Source organism: Zingiber officinale, chromosome 8B (assembly GCF_018446385.1).
Source record: "Zingiber officinale cultivar Zhangliang chromosome 8B, Zo_v1.1, whole genome shotgun sequence".
In the NCBI taxonomy this organism is placed as follows: domain Eukaryota; kingdom Viridiplantae; phylum Streptophyta; class Magnoliopsida; order Zingiberales; family Zingiberaceae; genus Zingiber; species Zingiber officinale.
The window spans coordinates 47,114,599-47,140,400 of NC_056001.1; the positions used below are offsets into that span (position 1 = coordinate 47,114,599).

The window sequence follows — 25,802 nt, forward strand, 5'->3', positions numbered from 1 at the left end:
ATAACATGTGGGCGGTCCAGTACTCTAATATAGAGCTCTGGTATAAAGCTAGGCTCATGGTCTTCACTTTTTAATTCTTCATTTACTATCTTTATTAATTCACCGTTATGATTATATTCATCCATTTATCATGATTATTCTCTTTTCATATTGATTGGTCAATCAAGGTAATATTTTCGTATCAAATCTATTAATTTATCATTATAGGGTCCACAGATAAAAAGCTACAAGTATCAACAGATAGAGTATCAAAAGCATGAAGTATGAAAGGTCAAGCAAGTCAAAAGAGACAAGGTATCAATAGAAGAGTAATTCAGAATATTTCTTTAATTTTAAAAAAAACAACCCTTCCCATATCAATCCCAATATGAACCCACATGTGAACAAGAAATAATATTAATTATTTACCCTCCAATAATTTTAATATTTTAACCCATTTCGCTATTTATAATATCAGTTTAATCCCCATTTTGAAAACAATAATACAACATATACATATTCCAATTTATATATTTATTCATGCACAAGGAAATAGACAAGAGTAGATGTATCCACCTTATATACAACAAAATCTCCGAGTATCGGCAGGTCACCGCGCTCCACTCGAGCTCGTATCTACAAAATATAATAACTCGAATAATTAAAATGATAATAAACTCATGATACAAAAATCTAAACATGATTTACGACTCGAAGCCATTAGATCATTATTTTTGATCTCGCTATCGCGTACCACTTCGCATTTCTAAATGAAATCTCTGTTCTAATCTAGATAACCCTTCTACCTACACATCCAATTAATACAAGGCATAAAGTAGACCTTCTAATGTGGCTCCTGGAAATGAGGACAGCAACTAGGGTTGCTTTCCCTTTGTCGTTGGCCACCTCAGCTAGCTCCGGCGAGCTCTGGCGAACTCCGACGGTACTGCCAAGAATAGGGCAGCAGCTAGGGCTGCTGTTGGAGGAAACAAAATGCAGCAAAAATGCTGTTGTTGATGGGAAAAAAAAGAGAGCAACTAGGGTTGTTGCTCTTGTTTTCTGGAAGAGCACAGCAGCTAGGGTTGCTGCTGTTGAAGCTGTCGGAGAAGAAGGGAGGCTGAAAGCAAAAGAACATTGAAATAGATGATCTTTCTCTCTTTACCAGTGGCCTCGGCGAGTTCGGCGTGACCACAGCTAGCTCCGGCGAAGCTCCGGTGGTGCTGCCCAGATGCAGGAGAACAAGGAAGAAGAGAAGGGAGGGCTCTTGCTCACATTCCTCTTGCTTGTTGGTGAAGAGGAAGGAGGAGGACTCGTGATGGAGAGGAAGAAGAGCTGCTGCGATTTCTCTTCTGCCGTTGAACAGAAACAGAGCAGAGAAGGGATGAGAGAAAAGAAAAATCGTGGGGGAAGAGGAGAAAGAAAAGGGAGAAAAAGGGAGGAGGTGGGGGTGCACGTGGGTAGGTATGGGTGAGTTAGTGGTTTTTTTTTTTTTGAATACTTAACATTTTTTCTTATTTATGTGGATGACATTCTGATAACCGGTAATGATCACAAGGGTATCACAACTTTATTAAGTCTTCTCAATCAAGAATTTCCTACTCGAGATTTGGGTATTGCTCATTTTTTTCTTGGTATTGAGCTTATTCCACATGAGTGTTAGAGTGTATACTAAAAGCCTAGCTTTTGTAAACATTTATTTGTTGAAATAAAAAAATCACATTGGTCAATATTTGTATTTATTTGTTAAATGTATTTTTTCAATTAATTTATATAGTAGATAACATGGAGTGTGGTGTCACACTCAGAAGATCATGTTGTCAGTTCTATATAAATTATAAACAGTTGCTCGCGACTAAGATGGAAAGGAACAAACCATCAGAATAGTCATAGTGTAATTAAGTATTAGTTTATCTTAACTAATAAATTACACTGATACACTTTAAGTATATTGAGTAGGATCATTTAGGTATGTTCTTTTTGTACTGACTTAGTAAAAGAACTAGACCTTAGTTATTATGAAAGTGTGTGCTCTTAATCCTAATATAATAACAAGCACATATATTTAATATTTATTTCTTTGACTTATCAAAGGGTGAGGTTTAGCTCGATAAATCAATATGCCCAATAAGTTGGGAAATGATATTACTTATAGTGTGTATTGTTGATTATAGAAGGAATCTGTGTCCTAGTTATCTAGGTTGAGAATGTCCCCAAGAGGAGCTCATAAAGATTGCCATGTTAAACCCTGCAGGTGGACCTAGTCCGACATGACAATAAAGTTGAGTGGTACTACTCTTGGAGCTAGATATTAATTAAGTGAGTTGTCAGTAACTTACTTAATTAGTGGGCATTCGTAATCTTAAACACAGGGAGACTAACACACTTATGATAAGAAGGAGCCCATAATGTAATTTGGGATTGGTGCGGTAGTGCGGTAATAACTCTCTAGTGGAATGAGTTATTATCAATGAACTTGAGTTGTGTGTTCGGGGCGAACATGGGATACTCAAGCTCATCGGAAGGCCAAAACCAATTTCTCCTCTAGGTCCCTGTCGTAGCCTCATTATAGCCTCAAGTCCATCCAAATGTAAGACTCTTCTTGGTGTCCAAGAAGGGGGCCGGACCATTACTTGGTGACCAAGCAATGGCCGACCACATCCTCTTGTAGGGGCCGGCCCTATAGCTTGGTGACCAAGCTTGTAGGGGCCGACCATAATAATTCAAAAAAGGGAGGGTTGTTTTGAATTTTTAAAATCTTCTCTTTGTAGAAAACTATAAGTTTTAAAAGAGAGTTTTTAATTTTTAAAACTTTCTTTATTTGAATTAGGCCACATGTTTAATAGAGAGTTTTAAAAGTTTTAAAACTTTCCTTTTTTAACCATCCTCATGGTTTAAGAAAAAAAGGGAGATAAGTTTTAAAATTAAAATTTTCTATCATCATGTTAAAAAAGAAAATTTTATAAGAGAGTTTTTAAATTTTAAAACATGGTTTTAATTTTTAGAAACTTTCCTTTTTTAACTCTAGAAAAGAGAGCTTGTAAAATTTTGTAAGAGTTTTTTCTCTTGTAAAATTTTATAAAAAAAAAATAATTATTCCTTTCCTAAAACATGGTGGTCGGCCACCTTGCTTGGTGCCCAAGCAAGGGGCCGACCAAGCTTAATCCTAAACCAAATAGGATTGATCTCAACCATTGATTGATGATTGATTCAATCAAGAGGAAAGAAAAGGAAAAATAAAAAGGAAAAAGGAAAAAGGAAAAAGGAAAAACTCCTGGATGATTTTATTTTTGTAAAAGGTTTTTCCTTATTTGCCTTTGGCAAGTAATATAAAAGAAGGGGTGAGGGGGCTTCATGAGATACACCTCTTATTCTTTTGCTTGGGTGATCACTTGGTGTGGCCGGCCCTCTCCCTCCTTCCTCTCCCTTTGCTCTCTTCTCCTTGGTGGTGGTGGTGGCCGGATTTTAGAAGAAGAAGGAGGAAGCTTTTGGGTGGTGTTCATCTTGGAGGATCGTCGCCCACACGACGTCCAAGGCAAGGCGAGGAATACGGCAGAAGATCTCGAGGTCATTAGCATACAAAAAGAAGGTATAATTAGCAATTGTTTACGAGTGTGGCAGGCTTCGTTATCAAATTTTGGCGTCGTTGTCGGGAAGAATATGCAATGTTTGGTAATTTTAGGATTGTTTTTATTTTGGAAAACTTTAAAAAATTTGTTGTTTAATTGCTTTCATGATTATATATCCATGTGTTGATTTTATTTGTTCCTGAGTCTTTTGATTTTATTTGCTAGTTGTTGTGTAAGAACAGGAAATTCTATTTGACCATGGATCCATATTATCCGTATTTTGGAGATGGGATGGAGAATCATTATTATCAGCCTCAGACCGGGATTTATGCGCCTGAATATCAGTATGAGGATGTACAAGAAAAATTTGCAAAGTCAATTTGGAAATGTAATGAAGTTATGCAACAAATGAGTGAGCATCAAGAGCAACAATTTGCAAGGATACAGAATATTCAGAGTCAGTTAGATCAGACTGCATTATCCATCAACTAATTACAAACACAAAATGCCAGTGAGGAGTTAGATTGTGGAGCTCTTGTCAGGCCTGACACTGCATCTACTTCTTCATTAGATTCTTTAAGTACTTTTTATTGTTGTGATAATGATGTAGTTGAAAATACTTTTGATTCTACTAATGTTGTTGCTTTAGATGATGTGAATGATGCATGTATTGTTGCAGAAGATAATGTAAGTGTAGGGGAATGCTTACTGGAAGCATTACCTCAAGAATCACCTGGATCTGATTATGATGAGGATGTAAGTGTAGGGACTTGTGCTATGAAGCCAAGCACTCAAGAATCACTACATGAAGATGTACATTCACCAGAACCAGAGTCTGAGCTATTAGTTGATGAAGAGGAAGTAATGAACACCATTCTAGAACCTTTAGGTACCTTTCAACACGACAAGGTTAGTATTTCTTGTGATTTTTCAAAAAATTTCATAAAGGTACCATTGATTGAATTTGTAGAATGTGATACCCATTTATCTTTTCATGATAGTGTTCGGAATGTGTTGCTTATCTTTGCTTTTGCAGGACACAATAGATGTTTGAAATGGGTACTAAATTTGAACCGTCTACGACCTCCGGAAAAAGTTTTCAAGGGAAAAAGGATTAATAAGAAGAATTAGAGTGGAACCATGATTACTCCACTTCCGGGGTGGCTACTTCTTCTAAATCTTCTTCAACCACCGGGAATTAAAGGGGAGTTGGTTCCAATTTTGCTTGCTCTTGCATTTTAATTTATGCTTTGTGTTTAGTTTTTCTCTAATAAATTCATTTACGTTTCTTTAGTTTCATACTTTACATTTGCATTTTGCTTCCATACTTTACATTTTGTTTAGTATATAGCATGACATTTAGAATAAAATTCTCCAATGAATTTTTCTAGTAATACTTTTAAGATGGTAAAAGCTTCTTAAATTTGACCATCAATTTTAGGTCATGGTACATGATTGGATGTTTTTCTTACATGATATTAGTTAATTTGGTGGTGGATTTCAATTTGATTAGTTGAGTTTGATTGCATAAAAATGCCTAGTGAGGACCACCACAAGCCTAAACTCTATTATATTTTTGTGTGACATGTACTCATAGCAATTGAACTCTAGAACTTGCTTAGTTTCTTTTCAAAGTCACAATAGCATATGTGTGCATGGAGATGAAGGATTGTTTTCATTCTTGATCCCTCATGAATTCTAATTCCTTTCTTCATAATTTTCTTAAAACATCTTTCTCTTGCAATTTAACCTTTGAGTACCTTTGCTTGGTCCATTTCATTGAGGATTTTGGTTGACTATCTTGATGAGTTAGATTGTTTGATGATGGACAAAGTTTTAAGTGTGGGAGAGATGTATAGAGATTTTGAATGCTTGGATTCATTTGTTAATGGACGGGATTCAGTTCTTAAGATTGAATGCTTAATGTCTCCATTTCTTGAGTTTTATCATGTCAAAAGCAAGTGCAATAGCTTTGAATTTTGGAGTTTGATACTATGGTGATACTAAGTTGAAGAAGGATATGGAATGCTAATGTATGCAAATGATTTCAGAACCCTGCACATTCTAACATTAATGCATAGAAGCATTTCAGATTTGAAATCTGAAGTGAAACTGATCAAAATCTACAGAAATTAAGGAGAATACTGGATAAATAGATTGCAATTCAGAAATAAAACTTTGAATCAAAGTTGTATCAGAAATCAGGAGCAACATCTAAACAAGGAAGAAAATCAAGTTAAGCTTTGTATTGAGCTGAAACAAATGGTATTCTACTTTCCAGAGCATCTGCAGAATACTGCAGCATTGAGATGAAGCAGAAACAAATGTGGAAGCTGTGAATTGTAAACTGATATTAATTCTGCAGTATGGATGATGAAGATGGTATCTGATCAGAAATGTAGGAATTCAGAATTGGGGATTTAGTATTGATAAAATTCTACTAGTAATTGAAGGTTAAAAATCAGTGCAGAAATCAGGCAATGAAATGTGAAAAATGTATCAACTGAAAGTGTTGTGTGCCAATTACAATCTGTTGAGTACCACTTCTCTGTGCAGTTCTCTAAACATGAAGAAGTTTAAGCAAGATTCTTATATCTCATTAACAAATGACATTCTAATTTTTCCAAGTTTTCTAATAACTGGAAATCCAGATTTACTGGAATCAGAAATGAGTGCAGAATTGAGATGCTGGATTTATGGATGTTACTGCTGCTAGGCATAATTTTTGCTTGGGATTTCAATCATACTAAGTGAGTGTGCAATACTAGCTAAGTAAGGGCTAGGAACCAATTACAATTGAGTAGGTACAGTTAAATAATAGCTAATACATATTGAAACTGTGCAACATAACTGTGAACTCCAAGATTTGATATCAACAGAACTTTGTTGTCCCTGTCCAGAATATGAACTTAATTCCAGTTTTATTAATTCAATGCTTGGCGATGTCTTCTTTTAAGTTGTAGTTTTGATGAATGAAGCTGAATTCACTTTGAATATTAGATTCTGATACTGAGGTTGAAAATCAAATGTCTAATTCTGTTAGCTGCAGCAATGTGAAATTATGCAGGAGATGTGCTAGTTTGTGCCAACTTTTCAACCCATTTGCTGATCAGGACCAAGGTGAATTCAACTCCCTATTGATGCAGTGTTGAATGATGTTCATGTCTATGCTTAGTTTTTCATGATTCCGGGCTAGATTTTTCTTGAAAATCAAATTTTGAACTAAGGTTCAGAAATCCAGAATTCAAAAAGGGCAGATTTAATTCTAAGTTCTTTAGCCTAGTTTCTGAATTTGATTTTTGAATCCATGAATTGCAGAGATTATATCCAGTTTTGAGACTTCGTAACTGAAATTGGCAACATTATTGAAGAAGTGTTAAGTTGTTTCGGATTTTGGAACTCTATTAAGTTTGAATTCTAATTTTGATTACTTGAATGGTGGTGCACATTAAGAGTTACATCTGAATTTGAAATAGATTTAGTGCTGCTAGTAGACTCTTGAATCTGATTTCTGAATTTAGGAATTGTATCAACGAATGCAGAAAATCTGATTCATGTAATTCTGGATTTGTTGAGTTGAGTTATTGATTTTGTTGTTGAACTTGTGAAGCTCAAGTTTCTGATCATTAAGGACTCGAAGTGGATCATGGATGGATGCAAATTAAATGGAACAGAAAACAAAGCAACAAGATCAGAATGCAAAATTGCGGAATCTGGAATTTTCCAGTTGTACTTCAGTTTTGAATCAGAAATGGCACATTCTGAAGTCTGTCCAAATAACTGAATTATGATGCTGCTGAATCAGAAATCTGAATTCTAAAGTTTGATTCCTTTTCATAGATTCTGATTTCTGAGATTAAACTTTCTTTAATATTGAAACTGAAACTCTTGAACTGAAGTTTCCTGGAATTAGTAGCAATGGTGTGTGCAATAGCGAATTTCAAGGAAGTATCATAGAAATTTGTACACAGAGACAACACAGTTCATAGCTCCTTGAAAAATTAGAAGACAGTTTAAGTTATGGGAATTTTTATAAAGTTCAAGCTGGAGTTTTGTGCCATTGCAGTAAAGAAGTCTTACTACAGATCAAGTTCAGAAGTTGGAAGCTGATTACTACAATCTGTTAACAGATTAGGAGCTAGAAATGTCTGATTTGTGTGTGCCAGTTTTGTACCAATCTCCATATCGTTGGCCCCTTTTATTTTCAAACCTGTTGCTAGTCCTTTACCTTTGCCTTTTTCATTGTTTCCAAGACTATGTAGAGCCTGAAGCCATTCTGAAGGAGGAAGGACTGAGACAACAACCACATACATGTCTGATTTCTGAAATTGTTGCTACTGGATACCAAGTGTTGGGAATTGATGATTGCTGTTAATGAAATATGAGCCGTGTTCAATTCTAGGAATTCCAATTCTTACAGGAATCAATACTTTATTTCATTTGAATTTGAATTCTGGTGACCAAAACCTGGAATCTAATTCTGGAAAAGCTGTTTCTTGATGCTAGGTGCTGAAAGAAGGAATGCATCTCTTTGTTGTGCCAACTTTTCTTTAAATTTTCTAAGCAGAAATTTAAGCCAGTTGATGTGTCATTCCGTGTGCTAACTGAAATGCCATGTTTTGCTGGAGATGAAGTTGTAAATGCTGAATCAAACTTCTGAATTTAGAATGTTGTAACTTCATGTTTGATGCTGAACCAGATTGCTGAGCTTCTAAAACTTTCTGTTGAGGCTTTAATTCTGTGACAAATAGATTATTGTCCTGCATCCAGAATCCAGAATTCAGCTTCAACAATAATTTTAGGAAAGAGTTTCAATTCTGGATTTCAGTAAAGGTAAAGCATATTTGGGTTTTGATTGCCAGAAATGTAGTGATGTTTGAAATTCTGACATCAGATCCAGATTTGCTGGAAACTGCAGTGAAGAATTCAAGAAGTTGGTATGAGTTTCAATTTACCTTAACACTCATGCATTGCGCCAATTCTGAAATTGACAGGAAAACAATTTCATATGTTATTGGTCAAAATCAGAATTAAAAGCATATTTCTGAAATGCTGAACTGGAAACTGTTAATGAAGAAAGCTGTAATCATAATTCTGAAACTAGAATCTGGAAACCAGAATTCAGATCTAAACTCTGAATTGGATTCTGGATTACTATATTATAGAAGTTCCTGGAAGATTGGAATGGGTTCTGTTCTCGGAAGCTGCAGATGAACATGATAATGATCCATATCTTGCTATGTAGTTGCTGAAGGAATAAATTGGCAGAATAGCAATACTGGAATGGTAGAATCAACTTAAATTCTGTTATTGAAGCTGTGATTTCAGGAGCTATGTTTATGGCTAGATCAAATGGTTTTCAGTTAGAAGAGTATATATGTTTCAGTTGGTTTTAGAATTTGTTGCTGGAAATAAATGAAATTGAATGTTATGATCCAAGTCTTTGCATTTTTCTGATCAATCGAATTTCATGTGGAATTCTGTTAAGAAATGCTCCTTATTCCATGTTAAACCTTTTATGATTTGAATTGAGATCACCTAGAATTGTGAATTCTGAACTTAAGTTCAGTAATAAAAATCTGCAGAACACAGAAAGCAGAAACAAGGAAGTTGAAATTGTTTTGTATCAATGGAGTATCAAAATTTCGGAACAACCTTAAAACCAATGTAAAACTCAAATCAAGTTATGTGTTGTGATGACACAAATGGCAAGATCAGAATATATTGTAGAGAATTTCAGAGATAGCGATTGGAGAATTCAGCTAAATGATTTGGTTTCCTGTTGCAACATTGCTGCTGAAAGAGATTCCAGAAATTCTTATTACAAGGGTTGATTAAAACAATATCATAAATTCCTCATGAAAAAAAGTTGTAGAATCACTTGTGGTTGACTTGCTTCCAACTTTTCAGATATTAGACTGATTAAATCAATACTTAAACTGGGCCAGCAGAATTTGTCTAGCAGTTTTTGTTGCTGTATTTGAATTCTGAGATTTATGTGCTATGATTCCAGAAGTGGTTTTTACAAGAGCTATGTCAGAGGCAATCCAGCTGTGATACCCTGTTACTGGAATCTTTGTTGCAGATTACAGAAATAGCAGCACATCATATATTCAAATTAAACAGTTTGAATGGCAGAATTGTTAGAAGGTTTTGCTGTTTCTGAAAGTGATACTGCGAATTTGATTTCTGATTTGGTTAGTTGGTTCATTGATGGAATTGGCTTATTCTAGAAATGAATTCGAATTTGAATGAAAACCACAGAAACAGAATAGAGGATCAGAAAGAATTTGCTGAATGCAAATGAAAAAGTGGTTAGAAGAATATCAAGTCTTTGGAGAGCATGATGTGTTCCATTGTCCGAGATGAACAATAGTTTAAGTGTGGGGGATGGAATTCTTCTTCATTAATTGAGTTGAGATTATTTGAGTTTGCAAGTGATGAAATTGAAGAATTAAAGCATAATTGAAGTGGGAAAAACAAAAAAAACAAAAAGCAAAACAAAGAGTATCAAGAGTGGAGATAGAGTATCAAGAATTTCGGTTTGCCATCAAATTGAAGAAGAGTTTGGCTTGGTCTTTTGTATTGATAAAAACAAATGGTATTCATTTCTTTTTACATCAATTGGGTCAACTCATCAAGTAAATTCCTTCCATACTCTCATTCTCTTCATTGATGCATTTTCTTTTGTCTATTTCATTCACTTCTATTGTTCTTTTTGCTTCCATTTCAATTCTTGTTGATAAATTTCTTTTGATTCATGTATGCTATGTTTATAGTGGTGGAGAATTAAAAAATAAGCAAGCTTATGGTAGTGAAATGCTGTGAGTTGCATTGAGTGAGCTCCACTTATACACATGTTTGAGTGTGAGAGCTAGAATAGGTAAATCCCTTGTGAGATTGCATCTTGCTTAATTTTTCAATTGGATTGAAACTACCATACCTACTGATTATTGTTTGAAATGTATTCATGATTGTTTGTGATCTTTAGATGGTCTTAGTTAAATTCTTTTTACTATCTTTTAGATATTGCTAGGGAATTTTCTATAGAGATGATTTTGAGTTTTCTTTACTTTCACAGGACGTTCAAGACTAATTGTGGGGGATTTGATAACCATGATTTCATTGCATTATTTTGATTCATTTATGCATGGTTTGATGTTGATTTCATAGGTTTAAATCATGATTATATCATATTTCATGCATTGTCTCAATTTTGGACTTAATTACAAATTATCTTATTTTTATGTTATTTGATGCTAATATTTGATTCTTATTTTGTAGGCATCAAAGGATCTTGGATTTGGATCTATTTGGACCAAAATTGGGCTCGAATTGGAGTTCAAACGAGAAGATCAAGCTTTGAAGCATTATGAGCCATTTATCAAGAATAAGAGAGATCTGAACCATCCGTTGAAGATCTGGCCGATCCAACCTAGTGAGGAGCAGATCGAAGCCATTGATGAAGATCCAGAAGTTTTGATCTAAATCTGAGTTCATCTAGCCATTGATCCAGCCTGAATTAATCTGGACCGTTCATTGAAGATTGGACAGATCTGAACCATCCAGTGAAGATCTGGTCAATCCGACCTAAGGGAGAGTAGATCCAGACCCTAGATCAAGATCAGTACCTTCAGATCAGATTTTGGATGACTTTTCACCGTTGATCAAGAGCCAAATCAATCACAGCCGTCCGTTCAGATCTGGAACAGATTCAAAACATAGAAGCTACAGTGTTTTCCAGTGTTGATCTCCTCACGCAGCTGCGCGTCCCGCGGCGTTCATCTCCGAGATTCGACCCCTTTCTCTTCTCCAATCAATCTCTCGAGCTTCAATGTTGGTGGAGAGCTTCTCGGCGGTATCATCCCGATCTTCTTGAGCCATTGGAGGGTGTTCTCTCCGGTGGAATTTGGCTCGCGGCATCTTCTCTGTTTACCTCAGATTTGGAGGTGTTCCTCCAAATCTGAGCTCCGATTCCCATCAACAACATTTAGAGGTGGTCTTCCGGTGTTCCTGAGCTCCACTCGACGTTCATCCGCGTTCCACAGCTTCCCATCAGATCCAGAGACCATATTTTCAGATTTCGGCCATTCTTGGGGTTTTGGGATGTTCTTAGCTCGCCGGGGGTGGTCCGTCGGTGTCCTTGAGCATTCCTTGAACTGATACGCCACTGAGATGCTCCACTGAGGTCCAAAGTTGGGTGGTCTCGACTTTGGCACTCTTGTGTGACGGCAAGAGTGTGAAGCTTGTATAGATTGGTTGTGAGTTGGATTGGTTAGAGTTTATTTCATTTTGTTACTATTTTTACAGCTTAGAATATATTCCTTTATGTTTGTTATGGTTTAGCAAGTAATCTAGCATTTCATTTCATAGTTGAAGCTTAATTTGTGTTTATTTGATATTTGGTTAATTGTTTAGTGTTTAAGTTTTAAGCTAGGGTTTAATTTCTGTTTAGATTAGATTTAATTGCTTCTTGTTATTTCATACTTGATTTAATTAAATGCTTTAGATTAGGTTTAATTTGAGTCTTGTTCTTTCATTCTTAGTTTGATGTGTGTTGATGGATTTATCACAACGTAGTGTGACAATGCGTAATGATTTGTTCATTGGCACATAATTAGGTTTCACTCATGCATTAGATTAATTTCTTATTTGCTGTGCTTTTCATTTGTTAGATTTATATTCAAAGTTCAAACCCCCATTTTCATGTTAAAAATCCCAAAAATAGGAATAAAATGACAATCCTAGATTACATCCTACCATTGGTTCCTCGAGGTTCGATCCTGGGCTCGTTACTACAACATTATTGCGAAATTAAGGGGTTCAGTGGAAATACATTGTTAATTTGATTTACGAGTGTGACAGGCTTCGTTTTCAGTGACCCGCATGTGAAAGAACTCCTCAAAGAATTCTCTCTCGAAGTCAGCCCATGTCATCTGGTTCACTGGGGGCTTCGCTTTAATCCTCTCCCACAACATATGTGCGTCTCCTGTCAAGCAGAATGAGGCGCATTTCACCTTTTCATATTCTGGCCAGTCCAGAAGCTCCATCGTACTCTCCAGTGTTTTGAACCAGGCTTGGCCATCCCACGGTTCACTGGTGCCTGAGAAGTTCTCTGGCTTGATCTTCTGCCACTGGATTAGATAGGCTTCTCTCCTTGCCCCTGCTGCTGGGGCTGCTGGTGCTATAGGCTGGACTGGTGGAACCTCTATCACTACTGGGGTTGCTAAGTTAGGTTCTGGAGTGACAGTGGGAGTGTTCTGCTGATTTGCCCTTAAGGTGGCTATCTCCTGTTGCTGTTCAGCTAGTTGCTTCTGTAACTGAGCCACTACCTCTGTAAGGTCTGGGGGAGGCACTGAGCTGCCTGCCTCATGCTGGGGCTCAGTAGCTAGTGCTTTTCTAGCTGGGCGTTCTCGTACCATTTTCTAGAGGAATAAAGGGCATACATAACTAATACAATCATAGGTACATAACTACTATTATTATGTTAGATGTTGTCATATACAAACCAGCTTTAGTTATCTATAAACATGAAAGCAAAAACATAAATAAAGTGAGAGGTATTCTTACTTGGAAGCTGCAGGTTCAATGCTGATGTGTGTATGGAGGAAATATGAAACTTACTCTGATACCACTCTGATCACGTCCCGCCTCCTACTGACTAGGCTGTGAGGCCGGGGGTTACATTATGCTAAACTATTTTGTGCGGAAAGCTGAACTAATTAAAACTCTCTGCTATTCACTATAAAATCTGGGAATCATTCTCAGAATACCCTTCTGAAGTTGTACATATGCTAAAGAAGGAAACCTAACTTTCTATTTGGCCAAAAACCTGAAATTAGACACTTCTAGTTGAAATCAGACATTCCAATCGATCGGCGGATCGATTGGAGTTGTCTGATCGATCCCCTGATCGATTCAACGTGCTACTGTGCACGGGGTCAATTCTGGATCGATCGGCTGATCGATCCAGCCTGGCCAATCGATCCGATAATCGATTCAGAGGCTCTCTGTTCGTGGAAATAAAATTCCCGATCGATCGACTGATCGATCCATGGCCGATCGATCAGCTGATCGATACATGGCCGATCGATCAGCTGATCGATTCATCAGCTTACTGTACACGGCATAACGCTTCCCAATCGATCGGCTGATCGATTGGGGACCCTCCAATCGATCGGCTGATCGATTGGGGCTCTGATTTCTGCTGCATTTCAGAAATTCCGTGTACAACATGAATGTATCAACTAATAAACACTGAACTCTTACTAAACAGGTCATGATTCATAACTTACCGACTAACATCAAGGTAACTAGAAGTCTAGGCATGACATGTCACATATTTTCATAATTCACGATACTTAACATCCTAAAAATGCAGAAAGTAACCAAAACATGAATACTAAATCTTTAGATGGGCTAGTCCTCAAGAATCTTTATTCCAAGTTCTTCCCACACACATCTGGTCGCATTGAACTCCAGCCTCCGCTAATCCATCTTCCCTTTACCTTTATCTGCAGTATAAGGAAAAAGGAACTATAAGCTTGGGAGCTTAGTAAGAACCATCTACCTCATAAAAACATGCATTCGAAGAAATCATGCTTTTTAAAAGATGCTATTTGAAATACATGCTGATGATCATACTGAAAGTGCTAAGAGCATGGCATATGGACATGTAAGTCATAGCAATCGAATACTGAACAGAACTAATTACTGTATCATCAAGGAAACTAAACTGATACATGAGCTAAGCTAATACTTGTGTTAGGTTAATGCTGTCGCTGAACTGTATTCATATTTCTTATTTGTAAAGGTTTGAAAACTATTTTCATAATAGATAAAAATACTAATCATGCTGCTGATGGGCTCGATAACTGTACTTGCTATGCACGCATCCCTAACTAGACCCGAGGTAGCAAGTCCCGAATCTAGTAGGGGTACTAGGTTATCTAAACCTAGGGACGACTATGGGAGCCCAACCCAAGAACAACTGAGAGTCCAGTACAGTGTCACTGATAAAGTAAAATACTGTTCATAAGCTGATTTATCTTATCCTGTTCTTACTAGGTTATCTGAACCTAGAACTAGGTTATCTGAATCTAGAGGCGACTATGAGAGTCCACCCATTGGACCGTAGTCCCATGTAAGCTGAAACAAGATTAATCATGCTATTTAAATGCATCTATGACATTTAACTAAGCTATTAAAATGCCTACTGTGGCATTTAACTGCACTAGTAATTCTATCGAACACTTGGTGTGCTCTATATCTCCTTAACTGAATGATCATGCATAAGGCTGAACTAAAAGCATAAAAATTGCATGATTAACTACTTGTACTGCAGGTGAGGGGTTACTTACATCCTGTGCTAAGTTTTCTTACAATCCGATCACTAAGTTTTCCGGAGAAGAGGTCTCTTTGGCGATCTTCTTACGTCTATGCGTTCTTCTCGCAGAGATGGGCGTCCTCGTATCGGAGACGTCGCCGGAAGGTGCTCCTATGGCCCTAGTGTGGAACCCTAGGTTTTCCTTGGGCTTGTGCGCTAAGAGGGTGAGGAAGAGAGAGAGAGGCGACGGTGAGGGTTTGAGGGTGAGAAAAGTTATCGTTCAAAAATCATAAATCCCCACTTAATTTCCCTATTTATATTAAGTGGTTAATACACCCCTACTAAACCTTAAATATAATTGCTCTCCTCTTCTTTCAGCACACCCCTGCTGGGGCCCCTTGGTTACTAAAGTCATCTATAAGTCATAGGGTTCGGTAGGTTTCGGGTTCAATTCCCGCTTAGACTATTTTACGTTTTTACTTAATTTTGCTACTTCTGCTATTCCAAAAATTCCATAAAAATATTCTAAAATTCCAGAAAAATCATAAAATATTTCTAAAATTACTTTGAGAATTTTCGGGCATTACAGTCCCATTTCATCTTGGTTGTGAGCTATTATTTATAATTTATAAGGAACTGATAACATGATCTTCTGTTTGGCACCTCACACCATGTTATCTACAATATAAATTAAATGGACAACTACACTTAGCATAAATGTAGACATTTGACCAATGTGATTCTTATTTCAAAATAAATGTTAATACAAAAAGCTAGACTTTTAGTATACACTCTAACAATCTCCCACTTATACTAAAAGACTATGCTGCCATAAACGCTGCCATACATCTGATTCTCATCCCTTCAACATGTCAATCAAAAGCTTTCACCGGAAGGGCCTTAGTGAAAGGATCTGCCAGGTTATCTGCTGATGCAATCTTGGCGACAACAACTTCTCCTCGCTTTACGATGTCTCGTATTAGGTGGTACTTACACTCAATGTGTTTACTCACCTTATAGGCTCGTGGTTCCTTCAAGTTTGCTACTGCACCACTATTATCATAATAAATTGTGATGATTTTGGGCAAACCAGGAATCACATCTAAGTCCATCAAAAAGTTTCTGAGCCATACAGCTTCTTTGACTGCCTCAGAAGCTGCCACATACTCAGCTTCCATAGTTGAGTCTGAAATACATTTTTGCTTAACACTCTTCCATGCTATGACTCCACCTCCTAAAGTAAACACATAACCAGAGGTAGACTTACTATGTCCCTATCTGATTGGAAGTCAGAATCTGTGTAACCCACAGGGAACAAATCATCTGCTTGGTAAACTAGCATATAATGTATAGTCATTCTCAAGTACTTTAATATATGCTTTATGACAGTCCAATGCCCCTATCCTAGATTACTTTGATATCTGCTAATCATGCCCACGGTAAAATAGATATCCGGTCTCGTGCATAACATTGCATACATTAGGCTTCCTATAGCTGAAGCATAAGGAACTGCCTTCATTTCCTCTATCTCCTTTGATGTCTTAGGAGACATCTCTTTACCTTTCTTGGAGTCTTGCATGCTAAAACGAGCTAGGATAGTATCAATATATGAAGCTTGGGATAAGCACAACATTCTTTTCTTACGATCCCTTATTACTTTGATCCCAAGAATATGTCCGCATTCTCCTAAGTCTTTCATATCGAATTGCTTGGACAACCATACCCTTACTTCTGACAACACTTTGGTATTCTTGTCAACTAACAAAATGTCATCTACGTATAGTTCAAGAAATACCACTACGTTTTCATCACACTTCTTGTATACACAAGACTCATCCGGACACTGAATAAATCCATAAGACTGGATTACTTCATTAAACCGGATGTTCCAAGAACTTGAAGCTTGTTTCAGTTCATAAATAGATCGATTGAGCTTACATACAAGATGCTCTTTGCCCTTTACAATAAACCCCTCTGGTTACTTCATATGGATGTTTTCTTCAAGACTTCCGTTAGGAAAGCTATCTTGACATCCATTTACCAAACCTCATAATCCATATGAGAAGCAATAGATAAGAGTATCCGGATAGAGTTAAGCATAGCTACTGGCGAAAAGGTTTCCTAATAATTGATTCCCTCTTTCTGAGTATACCCCTTCGCAAAAAGCCTTGCTTTGAAGGTTTCCACCTTCCCGTCTGTCCCTCTTTTTCTTTTGTAGATCCATTTACATCCAATAGCTTTTACATCATTTGATCGTTCTACTAGCTCCCAGAATACATAGATTCTATTTCTGAATTCATTGCTCTTTGCCAAGATGTTGCATCTTTATTTTGGAGTGCTTCATCATATATTCGAGGATCAGGTTCATGTTTACCTGGGATCAAGTTCGAAGACTCTCCCAAAAACATGAATCTTTCAGGTTGCCTAACAACCCTCCCACTATGACAAGGCACTGTCTGTAGTTCTATATTATTTGTGATACGTGTTGCAGTTTCTTGTGATATTTCATCTTGCATTGTTGGTACTAAAGTAGGCATGTCCTCTCTCATTTATTCTAGAATAATTTTACTCATAGACTTGTGGTTTATTACATAATCATCTTCTAAAAATTGGGGATTAGTGCTAACAATGACCTTCTGATCTTTAGGACTATAAAACAAATCATCTTTCGTTCATTTAGGATAACCTATAAACAGGCGAACTTCTGTACGAGATTTCAACTTATCAGCATCTCCCTTCAGCACATGTGCTGGACTACATCAAATCCGAACATGACTCAGACTAGGCTTCCGCCCATTCCACAATTCCGTGGGAGTAGAGGGTACTGATTTAGAAGGTACCAAGTTCAGAATGTACACTATCGTTTCTAAAGCATATCCCTAGAACGAATTTGGTAATTCTGAATAACTCATCATCAATCTAACCATTTCCATAAGAGTCATATTTCTTCATTCTGCCACACCATTCTGTTGGGGTGTACCAAGTGCAGACAATTGAGATTGAATCCCAACCTCTGATAAATAATTCCTAAACTCTCCTGAGAGGTACTCGCCACCACGATCAGACTGTAGTGTCTTGATACTTTTACCATGATATTTCTCCACATCAGGCTTGTACTTAAAGCACTCAGACTTACGGCACATCAAGTAAATGTACCTATATCTCGAATAGTCATCTATAAAAGAGACAAAATATTCAAAACCACCTCTCGCCTAGATAGTCATAGGTCCACACAAATCAGAATGAACCAATTCCAACACATCTTTTGCTCTATACCCCTTGACCTTAAAATGTCTCTTGGTCATTTTTCCTTCCAAGCAAGATTCGTAGGTTGCAAAGTTTTCCAACACTAATGAACTCAAGAGTCTATCGGCTATTAGCCTTTGAATCCTACTTAAGTTAATATGACCAAGTCTTAGATGCCAAAGATATGTTTGGTTCATTTTCGAAGGTTCCTTTCTCTTATTAGAATTAGAGGATGTGTTATTAATTTCCATTTGTTGCTTTGTGGGAGTTATTGGATTTAGAGTATACAAATTGCCAACTAATGTACCAGAACAGATAACTACCTTATTCTTCTTGATAACCACTTTGTCATAAAAAAATAGTATATCCATCCAAAAATAGTTTAGAAACTGAAATTAAATTCTTTCTAAAACTTGGTACATAAAGACAATTTCTCAAAATCAAAGTTCTATTCCTATCAAATGATAAGTAAACATCTCCCACTGCAACAGCTGCCACTTTCGTAGCATTGCCCATATAGACGGTTATCTCTCCTTTATATAGTTGTTGGGTTTCCTGGAACCCTTGCAATGAATTGCAGACATGACTAGTGGCTCCTGTATCTATACACCAGGTACTAGTAGATAACACCGCTAAACATGTTTCAACTACTAGAGAGTAAGATATACCTTTATTGTTTTCTTTCCTACGAGGACAGTCTGCCTTTCAATGTCCAGACTGCTTACAAATGAAGCACTTACCCTTCGACTTCTTCACTCCTACTTTTAGTCCAGTACCTAGAGATCGATTCACTTTCTTTGCCGAGCCAGCTTGTTTCTTCTTCTTCTTCTTCTTACCTTTCGACTTAGAAGTAGAAACATTTCCAGCAAAGTGGATTTAAGAACTATGACAAAATAGCCCTTCTATTGCTTGAAGTTCTGTCAGTAGTTCCGCCAATGAATAAATCCTTTTATTCATATTGTAGTTTAGGTGGAATTGCTCAAAACTTTTGGGTAGCGTTTGGAGAATAATATCGACCTGGGTTTCCCCATCGATTTCAGCTCCAAAGATTTATATCTCGTTCAAGTAAGCCATCATTTTGAGGATATGATCCCTTACGAGTGTCCCCTTTGTCATGGTGGTTGTCATTACGTTTCTCGTAACCTCTTGCCTAGCAATCCGATCCTGGTGTCCGAAGAGTTCCTTGAGATTGTACATCATGTTATAGGCAGTAGGCATGGACTGATGCTGATGTTGCGGCACATTTGACATAGAAGCCAAAATGAAACACCGCGTCATCTCATCTGTCTTTATCCATTTCTTATGATACTCAATCTCCTCTTCACTAGAATCACTATTAGGTACATTAGGGCAGACCTCTAATAGTATAAACTTATATCCTTTAGCAGTTAAGACAATATTCAGGTTTCTTTTTCAATCTATATAATTGGGATCAATAAATTTATTTTTTTCAGAATAATAATAAATGAGTTGAAACTCATCATAAGAATCATAAAATAAAATTTACTTTAAAGGTCAACTCACTTTTGGCCTTCCCTAACTAAGTCAACACAAATCAGCACACATGCATACAGTAAATGAGGCACATCAATTTACGAGCAATGCCCAACCTTTGCATTCATACACAATCTGAATATTACAAAGGAAAACCATAGTTTGCACACAAAAAGGCTCTGACTTTTGAATACCCTATGCAGCTCATGGCCTATGCATAAATACAGGCAGACAAGGAATAAAACAAATAACTGTTGAGTAATTATACCACCGCTTGCTAGCATCAGGATTGAACTCGTGTCTTGTCCAAAACCATCCCCAAACTGTCTAAATGAATCCCATAAGTATTGCCCTCATTCAATTTTGGCCAACACAAATCAATACAGTAACCAAAGTTCAATGACTCCTCAACACTAAGTCTTGAACTTCCAGCACTTGTCTTCACACATCCACTCAAATGTGTTAAGTCTTTATGTACTTAGCCAACTCAAACATGCCTTTATTATCTCACATTACCCTGTGCAAGCTACTAACCCATCATGATACGCTATACTCACGCCATGAACTAGGTCCAATCGGTCTAACACTAACACTAGTCATGGTGTTGAAAGGGGAGATCATTGGCGCTTGCATGAATCTTATATATTTTTTAAAAAAATTAAGAGATTTTTTTTTTAAAAAAATGGGCCTAACCGCTCCCAAATGGATGAGATTTTTTTTTTTTTTACCGAATTGATTGTCAAATATGGAGGCTTAATGTATCCATATAAATGGGCCCTAATTTTTAAAAAAATTAAGAGTTTTTTTTTTAAAAAAAAAAATTGGGTCTAACTGCCCCCAAATGGATGAGATTTTTTTTTTTTACCGAATTGATTGTCAAATATGGCGGCCTTAATGTATCCATATAAATGTAGCAGTTAGGGTAGGAAAAACCATGTTCCCTTTATTTTATCTTTACAAAAAAATATAAAAATTAAATGAAAAACTGGTGCAACGTTTGCACTTTCTATAAATTGAACATGATTCTTCACGAGACTTCACCCCATACCTTAATTGTCTTGGAGTTTGTGAGAAAGAGCGCAGGAATGGCTGCGGTGAAGGTATTCTGTCCGGCGATCTCAACCGCGTCGATCCGTGTGATTCTGTGCCTTGAGGAGGTCGGGGCGGAATACGAGCGCGTCAACATCGACATGGCCACTGGCGAGCACAAGTCCCCTGCTCACGTCGCCAAAAATGTATCCTATTTACGCATGAATTCGATTACATATATCTCTCTATTTTTATTGGATTTATATCACTTTTTGATTGTGTTATCTGCAGCCATTTGGTCAAGTGCCAGCTTTCCAAGACGGGGATCTCGTTCTTTTTGGTGAGTTCGTTCGATTCATCCTTAATCTTGCAATTTTCCACGCGATTTATGTTGAGTCGGTAAATCTGTGGGTCGTAGAGGTAGAGCAAGTATGGGCTCGTCTTTTCAATGATTGGGTTACAGTTGTAGAATTTCTGAGGAAGATTTTCTCATCAAAAGAAGTTGACTTGGTTTTTGTGGACTAATTGATCTCTCAAAACCTTATAGAATCGAGAGCGATCGGACGGTACGTTCTGCGCAAGTTTAAATCCTCCGACGTTGACCTGCTACACGGGAGTAGCTTGGAGGAGTCAGCCATGGTAGACGTGTGGTTGGAAGTGGAGGCTCAGCAGTACGACAAGGCCATCAGCCCCATCTTCTACCAGGCTGTGATTATCCCCCGCTTCTACGGTGGTACGACGGACGAGAAGGTGGTGGAGGAGAACTTGGTGAAGCTGGCGAAGGTGCTCGACGTTTACGAAGCCCGTCTGTCCCACACCAAGTACCTCGCCGGAGACTTCTTCAGCTTCGCCGATCTCAGCCACTATCCTGTCACCCACTTCTCTATCAAAATCCCTCAAGTGGCCGCCCTGTTCGATGCGCGCCCCCACGTGAAAGCCTGGTGGGAGAGCTTGGAGTCGCGTCCGGCCTCCAAGAAAGTGACCGCCGGACTCCCTCAGTTATCATAAAGCATGTAGCTGCTTCCAATAATAATTCCAATAATAATTCCAATGCTCTGCAACGCTTTGATGTGCGTGCTGCGTGCATTTATGATCTCACTCCTCGTTTTCTTTTATTTTCAGAGTATGGATCTTGATCGTGAAGTTGATTTCTTTAGTTGTTGTTCAAGTTTGTTTGGAGCATTTGATTGTGCACGAGTTTGAGAGCTTTGCTTTAATTAAAGTGTCAATGTTTACTATTCTAATAATAGTTGCCGGGAAACTTGGATCCATAGGACTGATTCTCCGATCGATGTCCTTCACTCCCCACGTTACTCCCTGGATCGAGAGGGGTATTTAATGAGCTGCCATACTGATTAAGTGAATGTTGAGATCGAGCAATCCAATCCAAATAATGTAGCCTGGCCTGTACATTGGAGAGTAAATAAACATTCGTGGTCGTCGAAGTTATTTGCTCAAGTTAATTAGAGATAGGTTAGTCAATTAGTATAGTTTTCTCTAGTAGTTTTAGCTAGATCTATGAGGAAAAAAACAATTATTTAATCACTTCCGTCATTATACTTGTTTAGAAGTCAATTTTTTTTACAAACGTTTTACGGATGTAAATTTTAGAATGCATGACCCTCGCTTTTGATGGAAAATTTTTGTAAGAGGAGATAATTTTGTCGGAGATAATTATAAAATTGTAAAATAAATTTATTGAATATAAATTTCAGACTTATATCATCTGTCGAAATAGTCTTAATTGCTTGAATTCAAGCCGGAAAGGTTGGATAATGCTGCAAAAGGTGAAATCGTTCGCTCTCAGTGCCCCCGTCGTATCCAACCCAAGGTCATCATGAGGGAGGTAAATCATGATAATCGAGAGGGCAAGTGGTGAGTTGGGTGAGATACACAAGGAAAGGTTGGATAATATGTTACCTGGTATAGTTGAGTTGAGCTGAGCAATTAAGTTGAGTGACGGAGTGTCTAAGTTGGCTGAGTGTTGAGTTGACCTAGTTGTTGAACATTCGAGTGTCAAATTGGCCAAGTGTCGAATCCTTGACGGACCAGAATTACTACAAAGTTGTAGTAAAAGTTGATTGCGTTCACCCCTCACAATCTATCCCCGAATTATATGAAGAGAGGTATATCACGCGGTCAGTTTATAATCGAATACCAAGTGGCTAGGGGATAAGAGGAGTCTTTTTTTCCTGAGAGCATGCACCCGCTAGAAATTGATCTTTTGTCCCCAATTATAATAAGTCTGTCACTCTCTAACTAGCTGGATACCCCTAGGGAACCCCAAATCTCTATAAAAAAATTTTAAAAAAATAAATGATGAATCAAGTAACATCGAATCTGGGCGATCGACCCGGTCCTATAAAAGTATCTCATTGACTGCTAGGGTAAATCGAGAAGCGCTAGTAGTGGACGGTCCAAAAGCCCAACATCTCGTAGTTACGCACCCAATTTGGAGAAAAAAATCCTTACAAATGTACTGTAGTTGAAATCAAACTATGATACATGGGTGATAACTTAGCGCCCTTTTCTTATCTTAACTCCAGAGTCCGCTCAAATCAATATAAAATTCTATAAAAGGTAAAATTCATTTCCCTGCTATCCTCTATAACTGTCTTATATCATTGAAAGAGAATAAATTAGGAAATCAAAATTAGTCATCATATGAGAGAATAATTCCTTAATTTTTAACCAGATTTAATGTTTACTCAATTCTATAAATATGTTATATAATAACCAACTCAGACGAACCCAAAATCTCTATAAAAGCATCTTATGAATGATATCATAAGATACTTTTAAATTTAATTAGCAAGATTTTAATTGTACTATGATGGCTTGGGCGAATGGCCGTGCCATGTTCCACTTCTGCATACTTACACGGCGTTGTGAAACCACACGGCCTGATCAATTCTTGTCTTTGGAAGAGTTGCATGGTCGTGTGGTACACACGGCCACGCCACTCTTTAGCTCTCGAAAGGCCACACGACCGTGTAATCATACACGACCAGGGCAATCTCTGTCACTGGAAAGGCTACACGACCGTGTACCTATACACGGCTGTGTACTGGCTAGCTGAAGAGGGTGGCATGGTCGTGTACCCTTCACACGGTCCATGCATTCTCCCTTACTGCCGATGCTACACGACCTTGTCATGACCTGTAACATCCCGCCTGATACTGACAAAGCTGTAAGGCCGGGGGTTACATTATGCTAACTATTCTGTGCGGAAACTGAACTAATTAAAATCTCATCCTGCTAATGATTTTTTTAAAAAAAGAAATTTGTGACTTATGCTCAAAATATCTTTTCACTGCTGTACATATACTAAGGAATGGAATCTAAACTCTCCATAAAGTCACGGAACTGAAATCAGCTGTTCCCAGTTGAAATCAGACTTCCCCAATCGATTGAGTTGGGACTAAATGGATTGAAAAGTCTTCAATCGATCTACTGATCGATTCCACGTGCTTCTGTGCACGGAAGAACCGTCTGGATCGATTGGTTGATCGATCCAGCCTGACTAATCGATCCAAGTATCGATTCAGTAGCATTCTATACACGGGGAGTTCTCCCGATCGATCGGCTGATCAATTGAATAGTATCAATCGATCAGCTGATCAACTTCGCAGCTCTCTGTACGCGGAAGTCGTGTCTAATCGACCGGCTGATCGATTGAGGGCTCCTCAATCGATCAGCTGATCGATTCAATAGCGTTCTGTACGCAGGGAATTACTTCCCGATCGATCGGCTAATCGATCCATGGCCGATCGATCAGCTGATCGATTCTTCAGCTTTCTGTACGCGAGAAATCACTCCCCAATCAATCGGCTGATCGATTGAGGACCCTCCAATCGATCAGCTGATCGATTGGAGCTCTGATTTCTGCGATTTCTGCTGCATTTCACCACTAATCCAAATAAGATGCAAATGTGTCAACTCAAAACTAATCACAAGAGTTCTAGGCATGCCACTACTGTCATTGTTCATGGTTTATCACTAACGTCAAGGTAACTAGAAGTCAAGGCATGACATGGTGCATACTTTCATAATTCATGATACTTAACATCCTAAAAATGCAGAAAGGTAACAAGATCCGAAATACTAAGTCTTTAGATGGGCTAATCCCCAAGAATCTTTATTCCAAGTTCCTTCCCACACACATCTGGTCGCATTGAACTCTAGCCTCCTCTAATCCATCTTCCCTTTACCTTTATCTGCAGTATAAGGAAAAGAAAACTATAAGCTTGGGAGCTTAGTAAGAACCATCTACCTCACAAAACATGCATTCAAAGAAATCATGCTTTTTAAAAGATGCTATTTGGAATACATGCTGATGATCATACTGAAAGTGTTAAGAGCATGGTATATGGACATGTAAGTCATGGCAATCAAATATTGAACATAAAACGAATTACTGTATCATCAAGGAAACTAAATCGATACATGAGCTAAGCTAAAACTTATGTTAGGTTAATGTTGTCGCTGAACTGTATTCATATATCTGATTTGTAAAATTTTGAAAACTATTTTCATAATAGATCAAAATACTAATCATGCTGCTGATGGGCCCGGTAACTGTACTTGCTATGTGCGCATCCCTAACTAGACCCGAGGTAGCTAGTCCCGAATCCATTAGGGTTTACTAGGTTATCTAAACCTAGGGACGACTGTGTGAGCCCAACCCAAGGACAACTGAGAGTCCAGTACAGTGCCTCTGATAAAAGTAAAATACCATTCAAAACTGTTTTATCTTATCTTGCTCTTACTAGGTTATCTGAACCTAAAGGCGACTATGGGAGCCCACCCATTGGACCGTAGTCCCATATAAACTGAAGCAAGACTATGTATGTTATTTAAAAATGCGTCTATGGCATTTAGTTGAGTTATTAAAATGTCTACTGTAGCAGATAACTATACTAGTCATTTTATCGAGCACCTAGTGTGCTCTATCTCTGCATGTGGTTGCACTAAGAATATAAATGTGAACTAAGAACATAAAAGCATACGATTAGCTACTTATACTGCAGGTGAGGGGTTACTTACATCCTGCGCTAAGTTTTCTTACAATCCGATCGTTAGGTTTCCGGAGAAGAAGATCTTTTCGGCGATCTTCTTACGTCTACGCGTTCTTCTCGCGGAGAGGAGCGTCCTCGTATCGA

The 25,802-nt window shown here is 37.7% G+C and overlaps 1 protein-coding gene across 1 annotated transcript; it reads left to right on the forward strand.

The window, feature by feature from the left end:
- The first annotated feature begins 20,635 nt into the window (after positions 1–20,635).
- LOC122015886 (probable glutathione S-transferase GSTF1) lies at positions 20,636–21,796 on the forward strand. Its single transcript, XM_042572968.1, has 3 exons — positions 20,636–20,846; positions 20,932–20,980; positions 21,188–21,796. The coding sequence occupies exons 1-3, from the start codon at positions 20,697–20,699 to the stop codon at positions 21,646–21,648; spliced, it is 660 nt and encodes a 219-aa protein (XP_042428902.1). The 5' UTR covers positions 20,636–20,696; the 3' UTR covers positions 21,649–21,796.
- The last annotated feature ends 4,006 nt before the right edge of the window (positions 21,797–25,802 follow it).